Source organism: Salvelinus alpinus, chromosome 1, assembly GCF_045679555.1.
Source record: "Salvelinus alpinus chromosome 1, SLU_Salpinus.1, whole genome shotgun sequence".
Lineage (NCBI taxonomy): Eukaryota > Metazoa > Chordata > Actinopteri > Salmoniformes > Salmonidae > Salvelinus > Salvelinus alpinus.
Window position 1 is genome coordinate 91,789,858 of NC_092086.1, and position 27,905 is coordinate 91,817,762.

At 43.2% G+C, this 27,905-nt stretch overlaps 2 protein-coding genes and 1 pseudogene across 6 annotated transcripts in view; 2 read left to right on the plus strand and 1 right to left on the minus strand.

Annotated features, from left to right (window-relative positions):
- The window catches only part of LOC139534256 (platelet-activating factor acetylhydrolase IB subunit alpha2-like), a 28,437-nt gene extending 21,054 nt beyond the window's left edge, over positions 1-7,383 (plus strand). For all 5 annotated transcript variants that reach the window (XM_071333298.1, XM_071333271.1, XM_071333262.1 and 2 more), the window contains one exon: positions 4,754-7,383. In XM_071333298.1, coding sequence (XP_071189399.1) covers positions 4,754-5,032 — 279 coding nt within the window. In that variant the 3' untranslated portion in view covers positions 5,033-7,383. The remainder of the gene's footprint in view (positions 1-4,753) is intronic.
- A 5,905-nt stretch (positions 7,384-13,288) lies between these two features.
- LOC139565989 (apolipoprotein A-Ia-like) lies at positions 13,289-18,926 on the plus strand (annotated as a pseudogene).
- On the minus strand, positions 18,917-26,832 carry LOC139534249 (RING finger protein 214-like). Its single transcript, XM_071333252.1, has 15 exons — positions 26,455-26,832; positions 26,155-26,320; positions 26,005-26,064; positions 25,673-25,813; positions 25,418-25,551; positions 25,202-25,270; positions 24,969-25,065; positions 24,718-24,806; positions 24,523-24,610; positions 24,322-24,417; positions 23,886-24,217; positions 23,626-23,743; positions 23,364-23,534; positions 23,155-23,256; positions 18,917-22,901 (listed from the first exon to the last, which is right to left on the minus strand). Exons 1-15 carry the CDS (start codon positions 26,490-26,492, stop codon positions 22,839-22,841), a joined length of 1,764 nt encoding a protein of 587 aa, XP_071189353.1. The 5' UTR covers positions 26,493-26,832; the 3' UTR covers positions 18,917-22,838.
- Between the last annotated feature and the right edge of the window lie 1,073 nt (positions 26,833-27,905).

Genomic DNA, 27,905 nt, shown 5'->3' on the forward strand with positions numbered 1-27,905 from the left:
TATTGGCACAATGGACAGTTTTAACATCTCGTCCCGTGTTTTATGATTCTGACCTTGTATTATAACCTGAAACTCTAAATTTCAACCAAGATGTTAAGTATATTGGAAGCTTGTGGAGTAGGGCTTTATAAACAAAAAGAGAGTAATGAAGTGTCTTTAAAGAGGTCCAGACACATTTTTGTTAAAGGATGCAGTGATGAGTATTAAAACTGTCAGATGTAATAAAACGAAGTGTGCTATGATTAACAGAATCAAGGGATTTTAGAGTAGTCAGTTGCACTTCATAACAAGCTCATTTGTATGCTTCTTAAATTATAGATCATTGTCCATCCAAATACCAAGGTATTTGTATACAGGGACATGTTCTATTACAGAACCATTCAAGGAGTGAAGATGTAACCCAACTGAGATACTTTTATGAGACTTTGACAGTTTCTTCAACACAATACCATGATCAATATGTGTGATAGGCCTTAGACAGATCTATAAACAAAGCAGCACAACTCATTTTAGCATTCAATGCATTGACAAGGTCATTCACAACTAATGTGGTGGCTGTAATAGTGCTATGCCATGGTCTAAACCCTGATTGATTTACATTTAAAATACATTTCTCAGTCAAAAGACTGCACATTTATCAACGACTCAAGAATCTTCGCTAGACAAGGAAGCCTAGAAATTGTTCGGTAATTGTCAAGATGACTACTATCACCACCCTTATGGAGTGGCAACACATACGCAGATTACCATACTTTAGAAATAATTCCTGAAGACTGAGGCAGCAATGAGGGTCGCTGCACATTTTAGCAGACCAGGTTCCAAATTATCTGCCCCTTTAGATGTATTAATGTCTCATACTAGCAAGGCATCAAGGACTTCCTTAAAAGAGAATTGTCTGAAAGAAAACCCCAGATCAACATTTACAGTATCAATCAACAAATTATCTCCATTAATATGCAGACTACACTTAATGTGAGTTGGCTTAGAAACTGAGTCAAAAATATAGCCCACAGAAATAAAATGGTGATTAAATGCATTAATTACATCAATTTTATCAGTAATGGTGCTAGCTCCACTCCAATTTGCATACCGCCCCAACAGATCCACAGATGACGCAATCTCTATTGCACTCCACACTGCCCTTTCCCACCTGGATAAAAGGAACACCTATGTGAGAATGATGTTCATTGACTAGAACTCAGCGTTCAACACCATAGTGTCCTCAAAGCTCATCACTAAGCTAAGGTCCCTGGGACTAAACACCTCCCTCTGCAACTGGATCCTGGACTTCCTTATGAGCTGCCCCCAGGTGGTAATGGTAGGCAACAACACATCTGCCACACTGATCCTCAACACAGGGGCCCTCAGGGGTGCGTGCTTAGTCCCCTCCTGTACTCCCTGTTCACCCACGACTGCGTGGCCAAGCACGACTCAAACACCATCATTAAGTTTGCAACGGTGGTAGGCCTGATCACCGACAACGATGAGACCGCCTATAGGAAGGAGGTCAGAGACCTAGCGGTGTGGTGCCAGGACAACAACCTCTCCCTCATCAAGACAAAGGAGATGATCGTGGACTACAGGAAAAGGAGGGCTGAGCACGCCCATATTCTCCTCGACGGGGGTGTAGTGGAGCAGGTTGAGAACTTCAAGTTCCTTGGTGTCCACATCACCAACAAACGATCATGTTTCAAACACACCAAGACAGTTGTGAAGAGGGCACGACAACGCCTATTCCCCCTCAGGAGACTGAAAAGATTTGGCATGGGTCTTTAGATCCTCCAAAAGTTATACAGCTGCACCATCGAGAGCAACTGATTCAGAGGGGTTGGGATAAATGAGGAAGACACATTTCAGTTGATTGAATTCAGTTGTACAACTGACTAGGTATCCCCCTTTTCCTTTCCCGACTAGTTGCATCACCGCCTGGTATGGCAACTGCTCGGCATTTGACCGCAAGTCGTTACAGAGGGTAGTGCGTATGGCCCTGTACATCACTGGGGCCAAGCTTCCTGCCATCCAGGACCTCAATACCAGGTGGTGTCAGAGGAAGGCCATCCTAATTATAGACTGTTCTCTCTGCTACCGCACGGCAAGCAGTACCGGAGCGCCAAGTCTAGGTCCAAAAGGCTCCTTAACAGCTTCTACCCCCAAGCCATAAGACTGCTGAACAGCTAATCAAATGACTACCTGGACTACTTGCATTGACCTGCCCCTGCTCACTTTTTTTTAATGCTGCTGCTACTCACTGTTTATTATCTATGCATAGTCACTTTACCCCAACCTTCAGTATCAATGAAAAGTTTCAACACACCAACTCATTCCAGGGTTTTTATTAGTTTTACTCTTTTGTACATTGTAGAATAAGTGAAGACATCAAAACAAAAAAATGGAACACATGGAATCATGTAGTAATGACAACAGTGTTAAACAATTTAAAATATATTTTATATTTGGGATTCTTCAAGTAGCCACCATATGCTTTGATGACAGCTTTGCACACTCATGGCATTCTCTCAACAAGCTTCATGAGGTAGTCACCTGGAATGCATTTCAATTAACAGGTGTGCCTTGTTAAAAGTTCATTTGTGGAATTTCTTTCCTTAATGCGTTTGAGCCAATCAGTTGTGTTGTGACAAGGTAGCTGTGGTATACAAATGATAGCCCTGTTGGGTAAAAGACCATGTCCATATAATGGCAAGAACAGCTCAACTAAGCAAAGAGAAATGACAGTCCATTATTACTTTTTAAGAAATGAAGGTCAGTCAATCCGGAAAATGTCAAGAACTTTGAACGTTTCTTCAAGTGCAGAAACCATCAAGCGCTATGATGAAACTGGCTCTCATGAGGACCGCCACAGGAAAGGAAGACCCAGAGTTGCCTCTGCTGCAGAGGATAAGTTCATTAGATTTACCAGCCTCAGAAATTGAAGCCCAAATAAATGCTTCACATAGTTAAAGTAACAGACACATCTCAACGTCAAATGTTCAGAGGAGACTGTGTGAATCAGGCCTTCACGGTCAAATTGCTGCAAAGAAACCACTACTAAAGGACAGAGTCCAAATTTGAGATTTTTGGTTCCAACCGTGTCTTTGTGTAGGTGAACGGATGATCTCTGCATCTGTGGTTCCCACCATGAAGCATGGAGGAGGAGGAGTGATGGTGTGGGGGTGCTTTGCTGATGACACTGTCAGTGATTTATTTAGTATTCAAGGCACACTTAACCAGCATGGCTACCACAGCATTCTGCAGCAATAAGCATCTGGTTTGCACTTAGTCCCACTATCATTTGTTTTTTAACACACCTCCAGGCTGTGTAAGGGATATTTGACCAAGAAGGAAATTATGGAGTTCTGGGTCAGATGACCTGGCCTCCACAGTCACCCGACCTCAACCCAATTGAGATGCTTTGGGATAAGTTGGACCGCAGAGTGAAGGAAAAGCAGCCAACAAGTGGTCAGCATATGTGGGAACTCCTTCAAGACTGTTGGAAAAGTATTCCAGGTGAAGTTGGTTGAGAGAATGCCAAGACTGTGCAAAGCTGTCATCAAGAATATAAAATGCATTTTGATTTAACAATTGTTTGGTTACTACATGATTCCCTATGTGTTATTTCATAGTTTTGATGTCTTCACTATTATTCTACAATGTAGAAAACAGTCAAAATAAAGAAAAACCCTTGAATGAGTAGGTGTCCAAACTTTTGACTGGTACTGTACATATTACCTCAATTACCTCAACTAACCTGTACCCCTGCACATTGACTCGGTACCAGTACTACCTGTATATATAGCCTCGTTATTGTTATTTTATTGTGCAACTTTTTAAAAACTTTTAGTTTATTTAGTAAATATTTTCTTAACTCTTATTTTTCTAAACTGCATTGTTGGTTAAGGGTTTGTTAGTAAGCATTTAACATGTAAGGTCTACCTGTTGTATTTGGCGCATGTGACATAAAATTTTATTTGAGAGATGAATTTGATGGGGAAGAGCTACAGAGATGAATGCTTTTCCAGTTCTTGGCCAGATTCCCTGCACAATCAGTGCGCTAACAAAATAATCAGATTTTGCTTTTCTAACTAGTTTTACACAGATTTCTCAATCTCCTAAATGATTGCCAATCTGGGCTTGAGTCTGTAAAGCTAGTTTTGGCCCAGACAGCATCTCTATTATGAATGTATAACTTTGTCTAGCTCCAGTGTTTAAGGGAATATGCTCATCGACAATAACATTTTTATTGAACCTTTATTTAACTAGGCAAGTCAGTTAAGAACAAATTCTTATTTACAATGACGGCCTAACGGGTAACAGTGCCCCTGAACACTGCCTTGTTCAGGGGCAGCACGACAGATTTTTACCTTGTCAGCTCGGGGATTCGATCCAGCAACGATTGGGAGCAATATTCATTCAATTCAGTTTCAAATAATGAAAAAGTTCAATTTATTAATTCAATGATTCAATTTGTGCATTACAAATTCAAAAATATTAAATAAAAATGCAATATCCTAATATCACTTCAGAATGATGGAATTCAAATACAATTTCTCAAGTAAAAGTATTTTTTTGGGGCTGTATAATTAAAAATACTCATACACAGAGAATTATTTTTTTGTTTAAAAAAAAATACCAGTTACTCAAATACATATGTATTTGAACCCAGGTCTGATATGATCATGTATATGAGGATGCATGCATTTACAGATGTGTCCTTAGCTCCCAGTAATAACTAACCTCTCCTGTCTGTCCGTTTCAGGGTCTGTTGGCACGGGGCGAGTGGCCCAACCCGCTGCGGGAGAAGAACGTGGCGGTGAACAGCTTCCTGCGTTCCTGGCTGCCACGGCTGGGCCAGACCCAGTTCCTGGATGTGGGGGCGGGCTTCGTGCACTCTGACGGGACCATCTCCACCAGGGACATGTTTGACTTCCTGCACCTGACAGCGGCGGGCTACCGGGCCATCGCCAAGCCCCTCATTGACCTGCTGCGGCAGATACTGGAGGAGACGCCTGAGGAGAAGAGGGCCTCGCTGCTCTGAGGGCCTCGCTGCTCTGAGGGCCTCGCTGCTCTGAGGGCCTCGCTGCTCTGAGGGCCTCGCTGCTCTGAGGGCCTCGCTGCTCTGAGGGCCTCGCTGCTCTGAGGGCCTCGCTGCTCTGAGGGCCACGGCCCAGGGGCCACAAACCCACACAGCCAGGGGCATGCCTCACTCATTCACTCTGCTGGGGAGTAGCTGGAATTTGCCTAAAACCACTAATCCAGGATCTGGTCCTAGATCTGATCTGTTGCTAGATCTGTCCTAGATCTGATATGTTGCTAGATATATCCTAGATCTGATTTGGTCTTAGGTCTGTTGTTAGGTGCAAGATCTCTGGCAACTTCTACCTCTACAGGGAATGGGGGGGGGGGGTGGTAGTAGTCAGGGGTGAGGCATGCTCCTGTCTATTGAGATGGGGTCAGATCAAGATGTCACTTGCTGGGCCAAGCAGAGAGAATGGGCACACATATGAGTGGAACTGGAAGTGCAGGAGAGGAGGGGGAGTGCATGGGTTCATGTGCATGTGTGCAGGGAGACAGAGTTGACGGTAAGGAGAAGTGAAAGAGAGCGAGACAACAATACTTCCAGAGACATCGTACACGCTATAGCAGCAACAGAGGATAGAGAGAGATCGGACACCTGCACAAGCTGTATAAAGAGGCTAATGGCAAACATGCATAGACTCTGAGAGAAGAGAGACACAGACACTGTAGTAGACTCTAAAATGTCAGCTTTGCCAATTGAAATGTAAATTAGCTTCCTACTTGGGCACAGCTTAACAGCACAGTAATAAACACTCCTATATATTCCCTCTCAGAAATCTGTTAGAGTTGGCTCCATATGCCACAGTCTAAACCAACAGCCCTTTAAAAGCTTTAAACCGCCATCCGAGTACCAAGTGTAATCTTCTCTCCTCCCTCCCTCACTCTGTGCCTTGAAACAGTGAACAGTGAAGTCCAGCTATCCTCCCATACCTGCCACACACACACACACACACACACACACACACACACACACACACACACACAACGGCTTTCTCTCCCTTTCTTACACATAGGAAACTACACTCTCCTACAGACTCCAATACCTGCTTACTCAGTCTCTCGCCTACTCTTCATTTCTGTCCCTATTTTGTCTCGTGTGTAGCATACAGAACTCCGACCCATCCCTGTCCACACTACCACCTGCCTCCTAACATATGACATTGTCGCAGGACGTCTTAAACAGTAGCATCATGATAAAGCTACTGACATAGAATTACATAGATTTTATAGTCTACTACTACAGTAAAACCCAACCACAGGTCACAACCCTGTTTTGTCTCTTCCTGGTGCAGTTGAACTGAAGTGGTTTCTGAGGTCCTCTTGCTCTCATGTTACTAGCTACTGTCTTTAAGGAAATGTAGCTCTTTTTTTTTTACAACCAAATCTCTGTTTTGATGTAGATGGCAAATTTATAGAAGGGTTCAAACACTTTTTTTTCTTTTGCGATTTCACTTGTTTTTGAGAAACTTACCCCAGCCATAATTTCCTCGTCCTGCAGTACTGGGGCTCTGAACAAATGCTCCAAAAACACCCAAATACGTCCTTTTATAAATGGAAACGCTCTCAGTATAGTGATGCAGGTCTTTTGAACTTTATGCGCAACTTTATATTTCATTTTGTGCTACTCAAGCCGTCAAGCCCCTATCCAGCTGTTTCATTTCCCATGTAGCCTGCTGCTAGAATGGGCGGAGAGATATCACTCGAGTTGTCTGTTTCATGTGTACAACATCTAAAGACCTGCATCACTATACTGAGAGCTTTTCTGTTTCTAAAAGGATGTATTTTGTTTTTTTTGGAGCCCCCGTACTGCACATCGAGGATAAGGAAGTGAATCGTTGGTTGGGGTAAGTTTCTCAAAAACAAGTGAAATCACCAATTGTCTGGACATGCCATATAATTTTTTTTTTTTTAATGATTTGGTTGTAAAAAGCTAAATTGTCCTTTAAGCTCTACACGTATTCTTCTTGTGCTCTGCCTGCCTCTGTGTGTGTGTGTGTGTGTGTGTGTGTGTGTGTGTGTGTGTGTGTGTGTGTGTGTGTGTGTGTGTGTGTGTGTGAGAACCTTCAACACTGGCTTGGGTGAGAAGTGTGTACAGTATGTGTCACTTATGGTTGGTTGTATGACTGTTTAGAAGTGACCCATTTGTATATAATACATATATGTGAAGCTTGGATAGATGACCTTGTATTGCGGATGTGGTAGTGTTTGTAAGATAATTAACGTTAGCGAGTATCTGTATTTGGTGCAAACTGCGCTATATTTGGCTTATTCTCACATGCTTAAGTGTTCTAATAAAGGACCATGAATGTACATCATTTGTGGTGTTGCTTCATTTCACTTGATTTTAAGGTGTAAGTGTGAAGAAAAGTTGTTTTATCATCAAGGTTTGTGATTAGCTAGCCTATCTGCGATTCAGTCACTGCATTACTAACTTGCGGGAGTCCCATTTAACCTCTAGAGCGGCCATTCCCAAACTGGGGTACGCCAAATTAAAATGTTATTCACATTCAAACAGTTCATTTAGATTTTCCAACAGGGCTATACATTTTGGGTGATTTTTCTTTTTTTCTCACCTGAGTAGCCTCGTTTCACTGCCAAAAATGAAATTAAACCGTCTAGTGACACAATGTCAAATACAGGTAGCCTAGTCAAATAATTAACATCCAATCACATTAACCGTTACTCTCTCGGGAATTCCACAAACCGTCCGTATGTAGCCAAACGTAGCTGCAGCTCATTCCGTTTGCTAACAAAATCGATAAATGGTTTGAAAAAAAGTAAGGCCGCGTCCATAGAGACACATCAGCTCTACTGGTAGTACTGCTACGACCAGCAGTACTACACCTGCACCTGTCGACGACACAAGTTCTGCTTCCACGAGCACATCCAATGCTAGCATCAGTAATTCTACATTTGTTGCTAGCCCAGTGAGCATGGACACTGACAGTTGTGAATCTAATGCAACCGAAGAGCTACTGCCCCCTTACCAGGGAAAGCCCCGAACGACAGGGACGTTTGACAATTGGAAAGGCGCAAATATGATGAGAACTACATTGATTTGGGGTTGACTTATATTGGGAGTAGTGCCTTTCCTCAGCCACAGTGTGTTATATGTGCAAAAGTACTAGCTCATAACTCTATGAAACCTCCACTCTTGCGCAGACATTTAGACGAAACATGCCAATTTGAAAAATAAGCCACGGGAGTTTTTTGAGTGAGAATTAAGACGACTTTCGAGTAGTAAGACATGTATAAAAGCAACAGATACCATTAATAAGGGGCTAGAACTTCTTATATGGTGAGCTACCGAGTGGCTATTACAGGAAAGCCCCATACTATTGTGGAGGACTTAATTCTTCCTGCTGCCGCGGATATGGCTGGGACAATGTTCGGGGGATAAGGCAAAAAAAAATACACAGACAATGCCTTCATCAAACAACACTTTCACGACGCATCAGTGACATGGTAGGAGATGTTTTGAAACAATTACTGCTTTGCATACAAGCCAGTGAATTATATGCATTACAGCTGGACGAGTCAACAGATGTGGCGGGCCTGGCACATGTCCATTACGTTTATGGGGGGGTCAATTAAGGAAGACATCCTCTTCTGGACACCAGGACAACAGGATAGGATATTTTTTAAAGTCCTGGACAGCTTTGTGACATCAAATGGACTTTGGTGGTCAAGATGTGTTGGTATCTGTACTGATGGCGCAAAAAACATGACAGGGAGACATAGTGAAGTGGTAATGAGTGTGCAAGCAGTTGCTCCCGAAGACACTTGGGTACACTGCAGCATCCACCGAGAGGCTCTTGCTGCCAAGGGAATGCCTGACAGCTTGAAAGACGCTTTGGACACTACAGTGAAAATGGTTAACTTTGTTAAAGCACCTAAACTCCTGTGTATTTTCTGCATTATGCAATGATATGGGCAGCGACCATGTAACGCTTTAACATACAGAAGTGTGCTGGTTATCAAGAGGCAAAGTATTGACACATTTTTTGAATTGAGAGACGGGCATAAAGTTGACTTGCTGGTTAAATAAAGGTTACATTTAATTATCACTTGTCTGACTGCTTGCATGATGACGAGTTTCTCACACGACTGGCCTATCTGGGTGACTGCCTGAATGATCTGAATCTAGGATTACAGGGACTCTGCAACTATATTCAATGTGCAGGACACTGTCTGCAATAACGAGGACAACACACAAGTCTTTCCATCATTGAACTCAAACTTACAGATAATGTCAAATGTGATATGGCAAAGCACCTGAGTGAGCTGGGTGCGCAATTACATGTACTTTCCCGAAACGGACAACACTAACAACTGGATTCGTTATCCCTTTCATGCCCTGCCTCCAGTCCACTTACCGATCGATATCTGAACAAGAATACCTCATTGAAATTGTAACAAGCGGTTCTGTGAAAATGTAATTTAATCAGAAGCAACTGCCAGATTTCTGGATAGGGCTGCGCTCAGAGTATCCTGCCTTGGCAAATCGTGCTGTTAAGACACTGATGCCCTTTGCAACCATGTACCTATGTGAGAGTGGATTCTCGATTCCTCCCTAGCATGAAAACTAAATACAGGCACCGACTGTGTGTGGAAAATGAATTAAGACTGAGACTCTCCCCAATACAACCCAGTATTGCAGAGTTATGTGCATCCTTTCAAGCACACCCTTCTCATTAACCTTCGCCCCAGTCTGAGGGCCTGAGCGCTCTGGAGCAGGTTTTCATCAAGGATCTCTCTGTACTTTGCTCCGTTCGTCTTTCCCTTGATCCTGACTAGTCTCCCAGTCCCTGCCGCTGAAAAACTTCCCCACAGCATGATGCTGCCACCACCATGCTTCCCCGTAGGGATGGTGCCAGGTTTCCTCCAGATGTGACGCTTGGCATTCAGGCCAAAGAGTTCAATCTTGGTTTCATCAGACCAGAGAATCTTGTTTCTCGTGGTCTGAGGTCCTTTAGGTGCCTTTTGTCAAACTCCAAGCGGGCTGTCATGGGCATTTTACTGAGGAGTAGCTTCCGTCTGGCCACTACCTTAAAGGCCTGACTGGTGGAGTGCTGCAGAGATGGTTATCCTTCTGGAAGGTTATCCCATCTCCACAGAGGACCTCTGGAGCTCTGTCAGAATGACCAACGGGTTCGTGGTCACCTCCCTGACCAAGGCTCTTCTCCCCCGATTGCTCAGTTTGGCCGGGCGGACTGTTCTAGGAAGAGTCTTGGTGGTTCCAAACGTCTTCCATTTAAGAATGACGAAGGCCACTGTGTTCTTAAGGACCTTCAATGCTGCAGAAATGTTTTGGTACCCTTCCCCAGTACTGTGCCTTGACACAATCCTGTTTGGGAGCTCTACAAATATTGTTTATCATGACGTCCAACACTAGGGCATGTTTAGTGATATTGAATATATCCAGTTACATACGTAAAGTATGTCAGTATTAATGTATACAATTTATGTACTAAGATTTTGCGTGCCAGAAACAACACATAGATGATAAGTGTCATCTGCCGTTCCAGAAAAATTGTAATACTTTGACATTCAGAAGATTGATAGTAACCCCAGTACATAACATCAGGCAAACCCAGTAACCCATGCATGTACAGTACCAGTCAAAAGTTTGGACACACCTACTCATTCAAGGGTTTTTCTTTATTTTTACTATTTTCTACATTGTAAAATAATAGTAAAGACATCAAAACTATGAAATAACACATAGGGAATCATGTAGTAACCAAAAAAGTATTGAACAAATCAAAATATATTTATATTTCAGATTCTTCAAAGTAGCTACCCTTTGCCTTGATGACAGCTTTGCACACTCTTGGCATTCTCTCAACAAGCTTCATGAGGCAGTCACCTGGAATACATTTCAAATAACAGGTGTGGAATTTCTTTCCTTCTTAATGCGTTTGAGCCAATCAGTTGTGTTGTGACAAGGTAGCGATGGTATACAGAAGATAGCCCTGTTGGGTAAAAGACCAAGTCCATATTATGGCAAGAACAGCTCGAATAAGCAAAGAGAAACAACAGTCCATCATTACTTTAAAACTTCTTCAGGATCAGGGGGTCCCCTGCGGGACGGTTGAGCTAACGTAGGCTAATGTGATTAGCATGAGGTTGTAAGTAACAATAACATTTCCCAGGACATAGACATATCTGATATAGGCAGAAAGCTTAAATTCTTGTTAACTTCTAGTTGCACACAATCCCGGATCCGGGAGCACCCCCATCAGTAAAAAAGCTGACTAGCATAGCCTAGCATAGCGTCACAAGTAAATACTAGCATCTAAATATCATTAAATCACAAGTCCAAGACACCAGATGAAAGATACACATCTTGTGAATCCAGCCATCATTTCTGATTTTTAAAATGTTTTACAGGGAAGACACAATATGTAAATCTATTAGCTAACCACGATAGCAAAAGACACAACTTTTTTTCTCCACCATTTTTGCCTGCATAGGTAGCTATCACAATTTCGACCAAATAAAGATATAAATAGCCACTAACCAAGAAACAACTTCATCAGATGACAGTCTGATAACATATTTATTGTATAGCATATGTTTTGTTAGAAAAATGTGGATATTCCAGGTATAAATCACAGTTCTACATTGCAGCTGCAATCTGAAATAGTGCCGAAGCAGCCAGAATAATTACAGAGACCAACGTCAAATACCTAAATACTCATCATAAAACATTTCTGAAAAATACACAGCGTACAGCAAATGAAAGACCAACATCTTGTGAATCCAGCCAATATTTCAGATTTTTTAAGTGTTTTACAGCGAAAACACAATATAGCATTATATTAGCTTACCACAATAGCCAGAAACACAAGCCGTTTACCAGCAGCAAAGGTTAGCGATCCTAACAAACCAGCAAAAGATATATAATTTTTGACTAACCTTCATATACTTCATCAGATGACAGTCCTGTAACATCATATTACACAATGCATATAGGATTTGTTCGAAAATGTGCATATTTAACGGCACAAATCGTGGTTATACAATGTGAATTGTAGCCAAACTTGAAGCAATCTGTCCGGCGCCATCTTGGAGAGGCAACTAATCTAATCGATAACTAATCGTAAACTTGACTAAAAAATACAGGTTGGACAGCAAATGAAAGATACATTAGTTCTTAATGCAACCGCTGTGTTAGATTTTTTAAATTAACGTTACTCGACATACGTTACAGCGAGACCATGCCGAAATTAATGGCGGACTAATAATTTTACATTTTTCCACAGAAATACGAATTAACATCATAAATAGCTCTAACTTTTTGATGAGCTTCCATCAGAATCTTGGGCAAGTGGTCCTTTGTCCAGAACAATCGTCTTTTGGTTGAAAGATGTCCTCTACTCCTGTAGAATTAGCTGCTAACGCCAGCGATGTACCGGAGAGGTGCCCAACTCGCGATAACGCCTGACAAAGAAACTCCAGAAAATCGCAATAAACTGATATAAACTGCTATAAGTCGGTTTAAATTAACTACCTTATGAAGTTTTTAAGACAAAAAACAAATTAAATCAGAGCCGGAGATATAGAACTGCTAAACCGAAAGCTTTTCAGGACGCCATGCTTGGTGTCCCTCCTGCGTCAGGCCCCGCGTCGAAAAGGTCGGTCCTTCCGTTCCAAGAGGCTTTATACTCCCCCAGATGGTGCTATCCACTCCATTCAGTCTCACCGCTTACTGACATCTAGGGGAAGGCGTATGCAGTGCATGTAGCCCCATAGCTTACAAGGGAATTTATAAACCGACCCTGGAACAGAGACCTCGATTTCAGAAATCTCACTTCTTGACAGGAAGTGTGCTGCAGAATGAGTTCTGTTTCACTCAGAGAAATAATTCAAACGGTTTTAGAAACTAGAGTGTTTTCTATCCAATAGTAATAATAATATGCATATTGTACGAGCAAGAATTGAGTACGAGGCAGTTTAATTTGGGAACGAATTTTTTCCAAAGTGCAAATAGCACCCCCTATTGACAAAATTAATCTAACTGCATTGTCCAATTTACAGAAATTATTACAGTGAAAGAATACCATGCTATTGTTTGAGGAGAGTGCACAGTTTTGAACATGAAAAGTTATTAATAAACAAATTAGGCACATTTGGGCAGTCTTGATACCAAATTTTGAACAGCAATGCAATGGTTCATTGGATCAGTCTAAAACTTTGCACATATTAAGACATGAAGGTCAGTCAATATGGAACATTTTGAAAGTTTGAAAGTTTCTTCAAGTACAGTCGCAAAAACCATCAAGCACTATGAAGAAACTGGCTCTCATGAGGACTGCCACAGGAAAGGAAGACCCAGTTACCTCTGCTGCAGAGGATGAGTTCATTAGATTTACCAGCCTCAGAAATTGCATCACAAATAAATGCTTCACAGAGTTCAAGTAAAAGACACATCTCACCATAAACTGTTCAGAGGAGACTGTGTGAATCAGGCCTTCATGGTCAAATTGCTGCAAAGAAACAACTACTAAAAGAACACCAATAAGAAGAAGAGACTTGCTTTGGCCAAGAAATGCAAGCAATGGACATTAGACCAGTGGAAATCTGTCCTTTGGTCTGATGAGTCCAAAATGAGATTTTTGGTTCCAGCCGCTGTGTCTTTGTGAGACACGGAGTAGGTGAACGGATGATCTAGTCCTCACCGTGGAGCATGGAGGAGGAGGTGTGATGGTGTGGGAGTGCTTTGTTGGTGACACTGTCAGTGATTTATTTAGAATTCAAGGCACACTTAACCATCATGGCTACCACAGCATTCTGCAGCTATACAGTCGTGGCCAAAAGTTGAGAATTACACAAATATTAATTTTACAAAAGTCTGCTGCCTCAGTGTCTTTAGATATTTTTGTCAGATATTACTATGGAATACTGAAGTATAATTACAAGAATTTCATATGTGTCAAAGGCTTTTATTGGCAATTACATGAAGTTGATGCAAAGAGTCAATATTTGCAGTGTTGACCCTTCTTTTTCAAGACCTCTGCAATCCGCCTTGGCATGCTGTCAATTAACTTCTGGGCCACATCCTGACTGATGGCAGCCCATTCTTGCATAATCAATGCTTGGAGTTTGTCAGAATTTGTGGGTTTTTGTTTGAGCCTCTTGAGGATTGACCAAAATTCTCAATGGGATTAAGGTCTGGGGAGTTTCCTGGCCATGGACCCAAAATATCAATGTTTTGTTCCCAGATCCACTTAGTTATCACTTTTGCCTTATGGCAAGGTGCTCCATCATGCTGGAAAAGGCATTGTTCGTCACCAAACTGTTCCTGGATGGTTGCGAGAAGTTACTATCAGAGGATGTGTTGGTACCATTCTTTATTCATGGCTGTGTTCTTTGGCAAAATTGTGAGTGAGCCCACTCACTTGGCTGAGAAGCAACCCCACACATGAATGGTCTCAGGATGCTTTACTGTTGGCATGACACAGGACTGATGGTAGCGCTCACCTTGTCTTCTCCGGACAAGCTTTTTTCCGGATGCCCCAAACAATCGGAAAGGGGATTCGTCAGAGAAAATGACTTTACCCCAGTCCTCAGCAGTCCAATCCCTGTACCTTTTGCAGAATATCACTGTCTGTCACTGTCTGTCACTGTCTGTCACTGATGTTTATCCTGGAGAGAAGTGGCTTCTTTGCTGCCCTTCTTGACACCAGGCCATCCTCCAAAAGTCTTTGCCTCACTGTGCGTGCAGATGCACTCACAACTGCCTGCTGCCATTCTTGAGCAAGCTCTGTACTGGTGGTGCCCCAGATCAACTTTAGGAGATGGTCCTGGCGCTTGCTGGACTTTCTTGGGCGCCCTGAAGCCTTCTTCACAACAATTGAACCGCTCTCCTTGAAGTTCTTGATGATCCGATAAATGGTTGATTTAGGTGCAATCTTACTGGCAGCAATATCCTTGCCTGTGAAGCCCTTTTTGTGCAAAGCAATGATGGCACTATCATTTGTTTTTCAACAGGACAATGATCCAACACACCTCCAGGCTGACCAAGAAGGAGAGTGATGGAGTGCTGCATCAGATGACCTGGCTTCCACAATCCCCCGACCTCAACCCAATTGAGATGAGTTGGACCGCAGAATGAAGGAAAAGCAGCCAACACGTTTTCAGCATATATGGGAACTCCTTCAAGACTGTTGGAAAACCATTCCAGGTGGAGAGAATTCCAAGAGTGTGCAAAGCTGTCATCAAGGCAAAGGGTGGCTACTTTGAAGAATCTAAAATATATATTTTTTGGTTACTACATGATTCCATATGTGTTATTTCATAGTTTATGTCTTCACTATTATTCTACAATGTAGAAAATAGTAAAAATAAAGAAAAACCCTTGAATAAGGAGGTGTGTCCAAACTTTTGACTGGTACTGTACATGTAGGTATATTTGTCTGTTTGCTCATCTAACTGTACTTTGTTAAAAAATATATCTTTGTTTCTGACCCTTGAACTTGCTCCTCCAGTTGAGTTGTAAGGGGTGGAGGTCCATGTCTGAGACAGCACACACACACCTGCTCAGAGACCTATAAAAGCTGCCTGGTGCTGTGCATCAGCCTCACTTAAAGAGCAGCACCACCCCCAGGTAACAGACAGCCAGCCTCACTGAGACTCTCGAAGGGAGGTATGGGGTTTATAAAGAAAACATAGGATATAGCCAACATTGGAAAATGGAGGAATTGAATGACCAAGCATAAAGTTGCTGAAAGACAGCAGATATTATTATTGAAATTAGGTTCTTGGAAAGAAATGTAAGAATTAAATGTTTGCCATTTGAAATATGGATCATATTCATCAAAAGTAATTTAAAGGTTATTATTGTGTTGAACAGTGGCATTTTGTACTCTAAAGTTTGAGTATGAATGTTTGGTGTTAGATTCAAATGTTTTTGGTTGTGTGAAACATTGAATGTTAAGTTGCTTGCTTCTCAATATTTTTATCTGACCCATCCCCCTCTCCCTTTCTATCTCATCTCCTCTCTCAGTCCCTCACCATAAAGTTTGTCGCTCTTGCACTGACTCCCTTCTTGGCAGTAGGTCAGTATTAGCTCTAATGTTATATGACATAGTACATTGTTTTGTGTAGAGGCCTGAACTCTATAGCTAGCCTAGGTCTCATGTGGTTGTTCCCCCACCAGGCTCCCAGGCCAGGGCCCTGCAGAACAATTCCCCCTCCCAGATGGAGCACATCAAGGCTGCTGCCATGGTGTACGTCACTCATGTGAAGACCCCTGGACCACCTGGAAAGAACCGAATATACCGAGTACAAGTAAGAGACAAAAATATCTCCACTCATAGTTAACTTCTATCAGATTATTCTGTCTTCATGTTTTCTTCCCTACAACCCCTCATCCTTCTTTCCATAATAGCAATGGATTGCTCTGGTCTCTCCCTCATTTTACCCTCCACCTCTCTGTACCCCCAGGATGAAGCTGTCCATGAGCTTCGACAAGCTGCATGAGTATGCCCAGACTGCTTCCCAGACCCTGGCCCCCTATGGCAATGCCTTCAGCACCCAGTTCCTTGATACCACCAAGCAGGTGCATCAGATGGTGATGGCTGATGTCGAGGACCTCCACACCCAGCTAGAGCCCAAGCGCAAGAAGCTGCAGCAGGTCCTCCAGAAGCACATTAAGGAGTACCGCGAGAAGCTGGAGCCCGTCTTCCAGGAGTACGTCTTCAAGCGCCGCGAGGATATGGACACCTTGAGGGCCAAGCTACAGACCCTGGTTGATGAGATGCGCTCCAAGGTTGAGGAGACCAAGTCCAAGCTGATCCCCATGGTTGAGGATGTCCGCACCAAGCTGACCGAGCGAATGGAGGAGCTGACGCCCCTACGCTGATGAGTACAAGGAGCAGCTTGTGAAGTCCATCTGTGAGGTGAAGAAGATGTCCACATACACCCCTGACCTCCTGACCTCCAAAGCAAGCTGGAGCCCTACTTAGAGGTCCTGAAGAGCAGGGTCATGGACTTCTAAGATACCGTCTTCACGGCCATAAAGGCATAAGAACCTGTGACCCTGGTCAGTTAGGACTCCACCTCCCCTTAACTATGTAACACACTAACTGACAGCCTCCTCGCAACAGCACATTACAACAAGAACGGCTGAGACTTACACAGATACACTAACTGGTGAATGTCTCCACGTACTGGCCACCTTCACTGTGTGATTCCATCCACATGAACGTGGCCTGTCTCAGTTTCATGCTTGCTATTGCTTGGTGAAAGAAACTTGGTGTGCCTGGGGTGTAATCATTACTCCAAATGAAAACTAGCATTTCTATTGGACAGATTCAGGTAGGTCCTTCCCTGTTTGCTGAACCTGTCCAATAGAAATGCTAGCTTTGCAACTGTTTGGAGTAATGATTACACCTCATATAAACTCATCAAAAGAAGAAACGTCTCTTTTTCAGGACCCTGTCTTTCAAAGATAATTCGTAAAAATCAAAATAACTTCACAGATCTCCATTGTAAAGGGTTTAAACAGTGTTTCCCATGCTTGTTCAATGAACCATAAACAATTAATGAACATGCACCTGTGGAATGGTCGTTAAGACACTAACAGCTTACAGACGGTAGGCAATTAAGGTCACAATTATGAAAACTTAGGACAGTAAAAAGAGGCCTTCCTACTGACTCTGAAAAACACCAAAGGAAAGATGCCCAGGGTCCTTGCTCATCTGTGTGAATGTGCTTTAGGCATGCTGCAAGGAGGCACGAGGACTGCAGATGTGGCCAGGGCAATAAATTGCAATGTCCATACTGTGAGACGCCTAAGACAGCGCTACAGGGAGACAGGACGGACAGCTGATCGTCCTCGAAGTGGCAGACCACGTGTAACAACACCTGCACAGGATCGGTACATTTGAACATCACACCTGCGGGACAGGTACAGGACGGCAACAACAACTGCCTGAGTTACACCAGGAACGCACAATTCATCCATCAGTGCTCAGACTGTCCTCAATAGGCTGGACTGAGGGCTTGTAGGCCTGTTGTAAGGCAGGTCCTCACCAGGCATCACTGGCAACAACATTGCCTATGGGCACAAACCCACTGTCGCTGGACCAGACAGGACTGGCAAAAAGCACTCTTCACTGACGAGTCACGGTTTTGTCCGGGGGTTATGGTCTGATTCGTGTTTATCGTAGAAGGAATGAGCGTTACACCGAGGCCTGTACTCTGGAGCGGATCGATTTGGAGGTGGGGGGGTCCGTCATGGTCTGGTGCGGTGTGTCACAGTATCATCGGACTGAGCTTGTTGTCATTGCAGGCAATCTCAACGCTGTGCTTTACAGGGAAGACATCCTCCTCCCTCATGTGGTACCCTTCCTGCAGGCTCATCCTGACATGACCCTCCAGCATGACAATGCCACCAGCCATACTGCTCGTTCTGTGTGTGATTTCCTGCAAGACAGGAATGTCAGTGTTCTGCCATGGCCAGCGAAGAGCCCGGATCTCAATCCCATTGAGCACATCTGGGACCTGTTGGATCAGAATGTGAGGGCTAGGGCCATTCCCCCCAGAAATGTCCAGGAACTTGCAGGTGCCTTGGTGGTAGAGTGGGGTAACATCTCACAGCAAGATCTGGCAAATCTGGTGCAGTCCATGAGGAGATGCACTGCAGTGCTTAATGCAGCTGGTGGCCACACCAGATACTGACGGGTTACTTTTGATTTTGACACACCCCTTTGTTCAGGGACACATTATTCAATTTCTGTTTGTCACGTCTGTGGAACTTGTTCAGTTTATGTCTCACTTGTTGAATCTTATGTTCATACAAATATTTACACAAGTTTGCTGAAAATAAACGCAGTTGACAGTGAGAGGATGTTTATTTTTTTGCTGAGTTCCTAACATCTTGCTCTCTACTCCAGAGATGACATCTTGTCAGTAAAATGCATAAGGTCTCCAAAATACTGCGGTGATTGTTTTCTTTTATCACAGATGGTAATTAACCATGTTTATTGTCAGGTTAATACAACAGTCAAAATAGTTAATGCCATCTCACTTCTCCATACAGTTGAAGTCAGAAGTTTACATACACTTAGGTTGGAGTCATTAAAACTCGTTTTTCAACCACTCCACAAATTTCTTGTTAACAAACTATAGTTTTGGCAAGTCAGTTAGGACATCTACTTTGTGCATGACACAAGTCATTTTTCCAACAACTGTTTACAGACAGATTTCACTGTATCACAATTCCAGTGGGTCAGAAGTTTACATACACTAAATTGACTGTGCCTTTAAACAGCTTGGAAAATTCCAGAAAATTATGTCATGGCTTTAGAAGCTTCTGACAGGCTAATTGACATCATTTGAGTCAATTAGAGGTGTACCTGTGGATGTATTTCAAGGCCTACCTTCAAACTCACTGCCACTTTGCCTGACATCATTGGAAAATCAAAAGAAATCAGGCAAGAACTCAGAAAAAAAATTGTAGACCTCCGCAAGTCTGGTTCATCCTTGGGAGCAATTTCCAAACGCCTGAAGGTACCACGTTCATCTGTACAAACAATAGTACGCAAGTATAAACACCATGGGACCACACAGCCGTCATACCGCTCAGGAAGGAGATGCGTTCTGTCTCCTAGAGATGAACGTACTTTGGTGCGAAAAGTGCAAATCAATCCCAGAACAACAGCAAAGGACCATGTGAAGATGCTGGAGGAAACAGGTACAAAAGTATTTATATCCACAGTAAAACGAGTCCTATATCGACATAACCTGAAAGGCCGCTCAGCAAGGAAGAAGCCACTGCTCCAAAACCGTCATAAAAAAAGCCAGACTACGGTTTGCAACTGCATATGGGGACAAAGATCATACTTTTTGGAGAAATGTCCTCTGGTCTGATGAAACAAAAATAGAACTGTTTGGCCATAATGACCATCGTTATGTTTGGAGGAAAAAGGGGGATGCTTGTAGACAAAGAACACCATCCCAACCGTGAAGCACGGGGGTGGCAGCATCATGTTGTGGGGTTGCTTTGCTGCAGGAGGGGCTGGTGCACTTCACAAAATAGATGGCATCATGATGCAGGAAAATTATATGGATATATTGAAGCAACATCTCAAGACATCAGTCAGGAAGTTAAAGCTTGGTCGTAAATGGGTCTTCCAAATGGACAATGACCCCAAGCATACTTCCAAAGTTGTGGCAAAACGGCTTAAGGACAACAAAGTCAAGGTATTGGAGTTGCCATCACAAAGCCCTGACCTCAGTTCTAAAGAAAATTTGTGGGCAGAACTGAAAAAGTGTGTGTGAGCAAGGAGGGCTACAAACCTGACTCAGTTACACCAGCTCTGTCAGGAGGAATGGGCCAAAATTCCCCTAACTCATTGTGGGAAGCTTGTGGAAGGCTACCCGAAACATTTGACCCAAATTAAACAATTTAAAGGCAATGCTACCAAATACTAATTGGAGTGTAAACTACTGACCCACTGGGAATGTGATGAAAGAAATAAAAGCTGAAATAAATCACTATTATTCTGACATTTCACATTAAAATAAAGTGGTGATCTTAACTGACATAAGACAGGGAATTTTTACTAGGATTAAATGTCAGGAATTGTGAAAAACTGAGTTTAAATGTATTTGGCTAAGGTGTATGTAAACTTCCAACTTCAACTGTAAGTATTTCAACATTCTGCTCATTCAAATTGGGCAGTTTTAAGTTCAATGAGTCATACTTCAGTGTGACTTTTAATAAGGCACTTATTAACATAACTCTAGTGTATTTTTTTTGCCATAGAAATTATAAAATGTTCAACATAGAATCATGAAAATTAGAAACGAACATACCAAATGCATGGAAGTTAGAAATAACATACTTACAAAATAACATGTCAAAGTTGTTATAATTATGTCAAAGGGTATGAGAAGTATATTTTACAATAAATAAAAAGGCATACATAACAAACATGATATCCCTATGGGTTAACACACAACAGTAATGTGAAAACAAAAAATAAGTTATGGTGCCAGATTATCATTGCAGTTAACAACAGATGTACTTTTGGTCAGCCTTTAAAAAGGTATTCAATTATTTAGTTAGCTGTATCAATATAGGGATGCATAATATGAAAGACTTATGTTTATTGTGTCACCTCAGAAAGGTCAGACCCCTTGACTTTTTCAACATTTTGTTACATTACAACCTTATACTAAAATTGATCAAATTATTGTTTTCTCGTCATCAATCTACACACTACCCCACAATGACAAAGCAAAAGCAAATTGATTTGATTATTTTTGTGCAAAAATATTAAAATAAACTGAAATATTACATTTACATATGTATTCAGACCCTTTACTCAGTACTTTGTTGAAGCACCTTTGGCAGAGATTACAGCCTCAAGTCTTCTTGGTATGAAGCTACAAGCTTGGCACACCTGTGTTTTGGGCGTTTCTCCCATTCTTCTTTCAAGCTCTGTCAGGTTGTATGGGGAGTGTCGCTGCACAGCTATTTTCAGGTCTCTCCAGAGATGTTCAATTGGGTTCAAGTCTGGGCTCTGGCTGGGCCCCTCAAGGACATTCAGAGACTTGTCCCGTAGTCAATCCTGCGTTGTCTTGGCTGTGTGCTTAGGGTCGTTCTCCTGTTGGAAGGTGAACCTTCGCCCCAGTCTGAGGTCCTGAGCGCTCAGGAGCAGGTTTTCATCAAGGATCTCTCTGTACTTTGCACCGTTCATCGTTCCCTCGATCCTGACTAGTCTCCCAGTCTCTGCCATGCTTCCCCGTAGGGATGTTGCCAGGTTTCCTCCAGAGGTGACGCTTGGTATTCAGGCCAAAGAGTTCAGTCTTGGTTTCATTAGACCTGAGAATCTTGTTTCTCATGGTCAGAGTCCTTTAGGTGCCTTTTGTCAAACTCCAAGCGGGGTGTCATGTGCCTTTTACTGAGGAGTGGCTTCCGTCTGGCCACTCTACCATAAAGGCCTGATTGGTGGAGTGCTGCAGAGATGGTTGTCCTTCTGGAAGGTTCTCCCAAATCTGAAGCTCTTTCACAGTGACCATCGGGTTCTTAGTCACCTCTCCCGATTGCTCAGTTTTGCCGGGCGGCCAGCTCTAGGAAGAGTCTTGGTGGTTCCAAACTTCTTCTATTAAGAATGATGAAGGCCACTGTGTTCTTGGGGACCTTCAATGCTGCATAAATTTTTTGGTACCCTTCCCCAGGTCTGTGCCTCAACACAATCCTGTCTCGGAGCTCTACGGACAATTCCTTCGACCTCACGGCTTGGTTTTTGCACTGACATGCACTGTCAACTGTGGGACCTTGTATAGGCAGTTGTGTGCCTTTCCAAATCATTTCCTATCAATTGAATTTACCACAGGTGGACTTCAATCAAGTTGTAGAAACATTTTAAGGATGATCAATGGAAACAGGATGCACCTGAGCTCAATTTCGAGTCTCATAATAGCAAAGAGTCTGAATACTTAAATAACCTGTTTTCCCTTTGTCATCATGGTGTGTGTCAATTGATGAGGAAACTTGTTTAATTTAATCTATTTTAGCATAAGGCTGTAACGTAACAAAATGTTGAAAAAGTCAAGGGATCTGAATACTGTCTGAATGCACTGTAGGTGAATAGTAATACGTCACCATGTCTGCTCTGTTTTTAGTTGATGTGAATCTTATTCCACCATCTCCTTCTTCCGTTCTGTGACGCTGAACAGAACACTATCAGTGTTCAGCTCCTTTTTCCCTTCATGTCTTCTCCTTTCGGTCTTTTTTGCTACTCCTTTCACTTGGCTGGGCAGAAGGGGCAGGTGTTGTTCTTGCCGGACTGTAGCCATACACTGATGCACTGGAACACAGAGGCAAATCATCAGCTTTACATCAGCTAAAGCATAGTTAGGGTTATAGCAAAGTATCATCTGATAGTGTCCATTTAGCAGACGCTATTATCCAAAGCGACTTAGTCATGCGTGCATACATTTTACGTATGGGTGGCCCTGAGAATTTAACTCACAGTCCTGGCGTTGTAAGCGCTATGCTCTACCAACTGAGCCATACAGTTTTCAGTAATCTATACGTTTTTAATTCAGTGTAGGACTTACATCCTTATGAACAGTGTGGGCGCAGCTCATGGGGTGCTGGCTGTCTGCTTCCACGTGGTTCTGGCACATCAAGCACAGCTTACGATTACTGGGAGCCACAGGCTGGAGAGAGAGAGAAGCAGCACCTCAGAAATACATGAATTATGTACATTGTCACCCAAGCCTAAAATTCTCAATTGTGCCTTCTGCGGGTTGGTAGTGGTTTGTACCTGTGGGGGCCTTGTCTGGAAGACTTGAGTTACTGCAGGTCTCTGAGGGGGATTTGTGGGTCTCTGAATGGGGCCAGGAGGCCTCTGGATTGGGCCTGGAGGGCGCTGGATTGGGCCTGGAAGACCAGGAACGCCCCTGGCAGCAGAAAGAGGCCTGATGGGCCCTGGAGCCTGTGGAGGATAAAGGTTAGATTAAGATTTAGACTGTGTTGGTGTGTGTGCACACTTATTGTGTATGTGTCTCAGTGTGAGTTTGTTTTACCGGTTTCTCACTCTGTGCCAGTCTCTGTGCCACCTGCTGTGTGACCTCGTCCATAGACATGCCAGCCATGGTGCCACGGGAATTCTTAATCTGCTGCAGCACTGACATGAGTTGAGTTCTGGAGAGAGAGAGGGACGGAAAGTAGAAAGAGAGGGAGGTAAATGGAAAGAATGAGACTAGAATCAATATTTATTGATTGTAGTCTGCAAGATCTTTTACTGACTAGTAAATTCAGAGTAAGTGACAGACTTTGAGCTCACCTGTTGCACTGTGGAAATATGTCCCCCAATCTCTTCAGCAGGTTGTCCAGTTTGCCAGCAGCAGGAGGGTTACTGAAAGGCAGGGGCTGGGCGGAGGCCACGGTGGTGGGCAGGGAAACAGGTGGGGTGGCTGGGTGGAGCTGTAGAGCGGAGGTAGGGGGAGTAGAGGAGGGGACAGGTGGGGGAGTTAATCTGGCTGGGGCTATGAAGGCAGCTGGGTGGTGCTGCTGGGGTTGGAAGGGCATCCCCACAGCGTTAGGAGGGCCCATCTGGAAATGTTGAAAGGGGGGGAGGGGTGGAGCGTACATCATCGGACTCATCACCAAGTCCACCTGCAGAGGAATGGTTCCATTAACAACAGATACAGTATGCACATTAATCACTGGCATCGACTGTCTTCGTCAGAATCAACTACACACATGTATCACACACAGACCGTGGGGACTTGGGGTAAGTGTGGTAATGTGACTCCAGGGAGGCTTTCCATCGGTTGGCCCTTTTGCAGCAGGTGAAGGTGCTCCTTGAACTGATTCTGAGCGAGAGAAAGAGAAACAAGTCATGTTCAAAATAGTCATGTTCATAAAGCCTACATTTATCCAGTGAGAGGCAGTGGTCTACCATCCCTCTTGTCCCTCACCTGCAGTCCCGCCAAACTGCTGTGAACAACAGCCACATTGTTCTCCCACTCCAGCCTTTGTTGCATGTGCTGCTGAGAGGGGTCAAATCTGCAGACAGAGGAAACACCAATCACTGAAGCACAGCCTTTATGGGAGAAGCTACAATATGTAGGCTACATCCAGCTTCAGTCATAGAGTCATGCTCAGTATAGTACCTAAGTGTGTTTATGTATTGGTCAGCCTCTTTCAGCCAGTCATCCACCTCAGACATGGTCACATCTCTCTGCATTTCCAGAGCTGCAATCTGTTGAACATAAATCAGAATACAAATCAGGGTTAATCCCTGATTGTCTTCAAATCAAACTCCATGGCGACATGTGGATAGGTGAATCAGAGTGAACATTCAGTGTCATAGGGTTGTGATGGTTGACTGATGTAGAGATGATAAATATGGACAGAAACTGACCTCATCCCGTAGAGCTGTCTGGGTGGCCTCCTCTGACTCTTTCTGTAGCCGCTCCATCTCAGTGTTCAAGTCTGCTAGCTCCCGCTCCCACATAAGCCTATAGATGAGCACAGTAGGTGTGTTGTATAGCATTATATTGTGGACAAGATGTGTTGTGTAGCATGATAATGTATATGATATGTTGTCTATGGTTAGGTTATATGAAGTGTAGGAGTGTGGCTCAGTAGTCTTACTTTTCCTGGTTCTGCTCCTCTATCAGCAAAGCCAGCTTCCTGGTGGTCTCCTTCAGCTCCTGAGACAGTCTGGTAGAGGGACAGACAGAGGAACATGGCTGACAGGACATCTTGTCACAGTTCTGTTGGTGGCCACCACCTAGCCTACCGTCTGTCCCACACCTCAAAGGGCTTTCCCCAATTTCTCCTTTTCCACCTTCTTCTCAATATCTCTACCTGTTCCTCTCCTCCTCCATTTTGATTTTCTCCGCACTGAGGTCTTGCTTCTTGACTGCAAAGTTCTTGCGGGTGGTCTTGCAGCAGTTCAGCTGAAGCTTCACACGCAGAGACTCAATTTTGTCCAGCAGCACCTGAAAATATTGTCACTCGCAGTTAATTAGTCCAAAGATGTACAACATCTCAAGCTGATGAAAAGACACAAGTAGGCCTGTACGTAGCCTACAGCACAGAGATGTGTGTTTGAACACAGACCTGCTGCTGGTGGATCCCCTCATCTTTCTTCTGAACCAGGCTGTCTACGAGGTTGCCATGATCAGCCTCCTCCTCCTGCTGCTGCTTCATCAGCTCCTCATATTGCAGGGCAAGGTGAGCGCTGTACTCATCCACTGACCGCTAGAGAGAGAGAGAGAAATAGGAAGGGAAGGAGGAAATGTTGGAGAAAGATAGGGGAAAATGTAACCACAGAATAAGTATGAAAGAGGTTGTTAACTTGTGTCATGCACATGTACAAATATATATGTTGTGTGTGAGTTACCACACTGATTCACCATACCCCAGTCATGCCCCCAGAGTGAACACATTACCATCAGTGACTCCCAATCCTGATCTGTGTTAACATCTTTGTCTGCTGTCCAGGCATCTGTCTGCAAGAGACACAACACATACGATGACTTTCTGTCACATGCCCACAATTGTTTGGGAAATTACTGCTGTCCTATACAAACTCATTCTACCTGGACGCCTTGCTTCTTCGAGTGAGTGCCATGGTGTCCATCCCCTGGGGCCAGATTTTCCAGCTCCCCTATAGATCCCGAGGTGCAGCCTGGATCTGACCATGGGTTGGACTGGTTGGACCAGGGGTTGTATTGCTGCTCAGGGTTTCCCGTGGCGGAGGTTTCGCTGGGGGGGACAGAATTGTTTTTTGCTAGGATAAATAATTCGTTAGGTAGGCGTACTCAGCTGATATAACAGCGTGTAATCACCCACCCCACATAACAAACAAAAGCTCCCAAGATAACAGTCACCGGACTTACCGCGCCATGTCCTCCTCGAGCGCCAATCCCCAGTCCATAACGTTAGTTAGCTAGTTTCTATGACTATAAATTGAAATTAAACAGCGGTAAACGTGTTGGGAAACTGTAGCTTAAATGACAAGGTGCATTATTAGTAATCAAAAACGGAAAATGAAGATGTTGAGTTGTGTGATACCTCATCGACAAACCACGTTAGGAAATTATAAACATTACACGTTTGCTGACATACACTTCCGGGTAAGCTCGCGCAGCAGTGTTGCCATGTTCGCGATTTTCCTGTCATTGGACAACACTGAAAACAATGTCGCGGGTTAAAATGTATTGGTCGCGGGTTTTTGGACTATTTCTAAGTTGCACCGCAGCCGCCAAGACATTTCTCTTTAAAAAATATATACATTTCACGTAAAACACAAAATAATGCATGCAGAGAAGAATTAGGCCGATCCCCGCTAATTATCAAAATCCAGAAAAGAGCCGTTAAATTCTACAACCACCTTAAGGGAAGCAATTCCCAAACCTTCCCTAACAAAGCCATCACCCACAGAGAAATAAACCTGGAGAAGAGCCCCCTAAGCAAGCTGGTCCTGGGCTCTGTTCACAAACACAAAAAAAGAGCCCCAGGACAGCAACCCAATTTGACCCAACCAAATCATGAGAAAACAAAAAGATAATTACTTGAGACATTGGAAAGAATTTACAAAAAAACAGAGCTATTTGGCCCTAAACAGAGAGTAAACAGTGGCAGAATACCTGACCACTGTGACTGACCCAAAATTAAGGAAATCTTTGACTATTGAGAAAGGCCACCGAAGGCAAATAAAATAAAATTGTATTTGTTACATGCGCCGAATACAACAGGTGTACTGTAGACCTTACCATGAAATGCTTACTTACAAGCCCTTAACTAACAATATAGTTCAAGAAATAGAGTTAATAAAATATTTATTAAATAAACAAAAGTTTAAAAAATCCAATCAATCAAAAGGTAACACAATAAATGTACATAACAATAACGAGGCTATATACAGGGGGTACCGGTACCGAGTCAATGTGCAGGGGTACAGGTTAGTCAAGGTAATGTGTAAAGTGACTATGCATAGATAATAAACAGTGAGTAGCAGCAGTGTAAAAACAAAGTGGGGGGGGGACTTCCTAACCTCCTGCCAAATGTATGACCATATTAGACACATATTTCCCTCAGATTACACAGACCAAGAAAGAATTTGAAAACAAATCCAATTTTGATAAACTCGCATATCTATTGTGTGAAATACCAGTGTGCAATCACAGCAGAAAGATTTGTGACCTGTTGCCAAAAGAAAAGGGCAACCAGTGAAGAACAAACACCATTGTAAATACAACCTATATTTGTGTTTATTTATTTCCCTTTTGTACTTTTCCCCTTTCATACTACTATTTGCACATCATTACAACACTGTATATAGACATAA

Bases quoted from the DNA above. Each gene is read 5' to 3' on its own strand.
- LOC139534249 (XM_071333252.1), bottom strand. From the start codon at position 26,492: ATGGACTGGGGATTGGCGCTCGAGGAGGACATGGCGCG. The intron at 25,814-26,004 runs GTAATGTGTTCA...CTCTCTCTCTAG, and splicing joins AGGATTGGGAGTCACTGATG to CGGTCAGTGGATGAGTACAG. The intron at 24,218-24,321 runs GTCTGTGTGTGA...ATTCCTCTGCAG, and splicing joins ACTTACCCCAAGTCCCCACG to GTGGACTTGGTGATGAGTCC.